The 2,172-nt window shown below is 68.9% G+C and overlaps 2 protein-coding genes across 2 annotated transcripts in view; both read right to left on the reverse strand.

Moving 5' to 3' along the window:
• Positions 1 to 597: 597 nt before the first annotated feature.
• Positions 598 to 2,172, reverse strand: part of LOC121103727 (F-box/LRR-repeat protein 18) — a 5,888-nt gene continuing 4,313 nt past the window's right edge. Inside the window, exon 2 of the mRNA XM_040634732.1 lies at positions 598 to 2,145. Within this exon, the coding sequence (XP_040490666.1) occupies positions 598 to 2,082 (1,485 nt within the window). The 5' untranslated portion in view covers positions 2,083 to 2,145. The remainder of the gene's footprint in view (positions 2,146 to 2,172) is intronic.
• The window catches only part of LOC121104063 (F-box/LRR-repeat protein 18-like), a 10,555-nt gene continuing 10,509 nt past the window's right edge, over positions 2,127 to 2,172 (reverse strand). The window contains 1 exon segment of the mRNA XM_040636542.1: positions 2,127 to 2,140. Coding sequence (XP_040492476.1) covers positions 2,127 to 2,140 — 14 coding nt within the window.

The following is a 2,172-nucleotide window of genomic DNA, read 5'->3' on the forward strand; positions in this document are numbered from 1 at the left end:
ACCGCCACCTCCCAACCACGTGTGGCCCCCGCTTCGGCGCCCCTCTCTCCAGCTCCTCCATCCTGGCCCCTCCTGTCCAGGTGGGGTGCCGGCTGGGGTGGGGGCCTTCCCCAACTGGAAATTGGCCCACTCCGTCCGCCAGCTGAAGGCCTGCAGCACTTGCACCTCACCTGGCTCCCCGCCCCACCTAGCCTGTGCTTTGGGACAGCCGTGTTTTTGTGAGACCACGGGGGCTATAGCACAGGCGGCCTACTCTCCCAGCTCCCGGACTCGTAGCTCCGAGAATCACAGGGTCGGACAGAAAGCCGTGAGTTCGGCTCCGGCTCCCCAGCTTCCCAGGTCTGCTGCATGGGAGCACCGCCCAGCAGCACCTTCCAGCGCATCCCTGCCTCCTGCCTGCCCCCTGGGCTCCACCCACTGCTGCCGCCCCGCCCGGACTCTCAGCCACTAGAGGCCAGCCCTCCCCTCGCTCCGCTCAGCTCCGCAGGCAGGCAGTAGGTGCGCAAACATCAGCCGTGCCACGCTACCCACGTTCCCGCGCCGCCTCTAACCCTCCCAGGGGCCCGCAGGGGCCGCAGAGAAGCTGCCAGGGCCCCCTCACCTGAGGTCCTTCAGCCGCTTGCAGTGCTTCAGCATGTCCGAGAGGGCGGACATGTAGACCACCTTCCCCATCATGCCCAGGTTGGCCAGCGAGAGGGACTGCAGCTGCTGGCACTGCAGGCCGATGCTGACCAGCCCAGAGCCCGTCAGGATGCTGGGCAGCTGGGCCAGCGTCAGGTGCCGCAGGAACGCCAGCTGGCCGATGGCGGCCACCTCCGAGTCCCCGACGTTCTGCGCCCGGCCGCAGGGCGGGAGGGAGTTGCGGATGGCGGGCTCATTGCGCGGCATGGCGGAGGAGAAGTTGGACCCGATCAGCTCGAGGCGCTCCAGGAAGGGCACGCTCTTCAGCAGAGACCAGAACACGGAGGAGGGCTGAGGGCCCGCCTGCCCCGAGAAGGGGTTGGGGCAGGATTGCACACCGATGCGCACCTTCTTGCCGAAGCCACGGGGCACGGCGTGCATGGCAGGCTGGGCGGGCGCGCGGTCGGCCCGCGGCGCCGAGTCGGCGACGGAGCAGACGGGCAGGGACAGGGAGCGCAGGTGGCGCAGCCGGGCCAGCAGCTGGCAGAGGTGGCGGCCCGGGCCCTCGGAGCTGTGGTGGTGGGCGGCCGAGAGGTTGAGGTGGCGCAGGTTGCGGCAGGACGCAACGAGCGTCTCCAGGATGCCGCTGTCGATATCGTCCTCCGCCTTGCGGAGCAGGGAGTCCGGGGACAGGCAGTGCACGCAGCCGCTGAGGTTCAGGCTCGCCAGGCTGCGGAGCTCCTTGCCGCCGTTGATGACCCGCTGGATCAGGTGGCCGCCGGACAGGGTGCAGCGGCTGAAGCTGAAGTAAAAGGGGTCGTTGAACTTCATGTGCTGCAGCAGGGACGAGCCGTTGAGCCAGGACCTGGGCAGCTGCAGGGCGTCCAGCGCCACGTTGCGGGCCATGGAGTCCAGGAGGTTCTTGGTGGCCCCGCTCTCGGCGAAGCTGCCGGGCACAGAGATGAGGAAGGCGTGGAGGTTCTCGGGCGTGCGGTCGCTGAGCACGGCCAGGTAGAGCCGCACCACCTCCTGGTTGATGTAGCCCGGGGCCAGGCGCGCGTAGAACACACGAAGGTTCTGGTAGTGCGGCACGTTGCTCTGGCCCACCATCAGCTGGCCCGAGAGGATGGCGCCCTCGCGCGTGCGGTCGAGGATCTCGAAGTAGAGCAGCAGCTTCTCCAGGCTGGTGCAGCAGGGCACGACGCCGTAGGACGGCGTGTACAGCGTCTGCTTGAGCTCGCGCACGCGGCTCAGCGTGGCCTTGCACTCGCCGCTCAGCTGGCCGGCGTCGAAGCCGGGGCTCACGTCGATGGCCAAGGAGCGCAGGTGCTGCAGGGCCGAGAGCATCTTGGAGAGGCGCAGGGAGGTCAGGTGGCAGCCCGAGAGGTTCACCTTCACCAGGCTGCGGCAGCGGGCCACGTGCTCGATGGTGGCACCCGAGAGCCAGTAGCAGCCGGCCATGTTGAGCTGCTGGATCTCCCGGCCAATCTCCTTCACCAGCTGCTTCACCTTGTCCTCGCTCGCCTGCGGGGGGGGGGGGGGGGGGGGGCG

The sequence above is a fragment of the Ursus maritimus genome, unplaced genomic scaffold (genome assembly GCF_017311325.1).
Source record: "Ursus maritimus isolate PB19 unplaced genomic scaffold, ASM1731132v1 scaffold_2, whole genome shotgun sequence".
Classification (NCBI taxonomy): domain Eukaryota; kingdom Metazoa; phylum Chordata; class Mammalia; order Carnivora; family Ursidae; genus Ursus; species Ursus maritimus.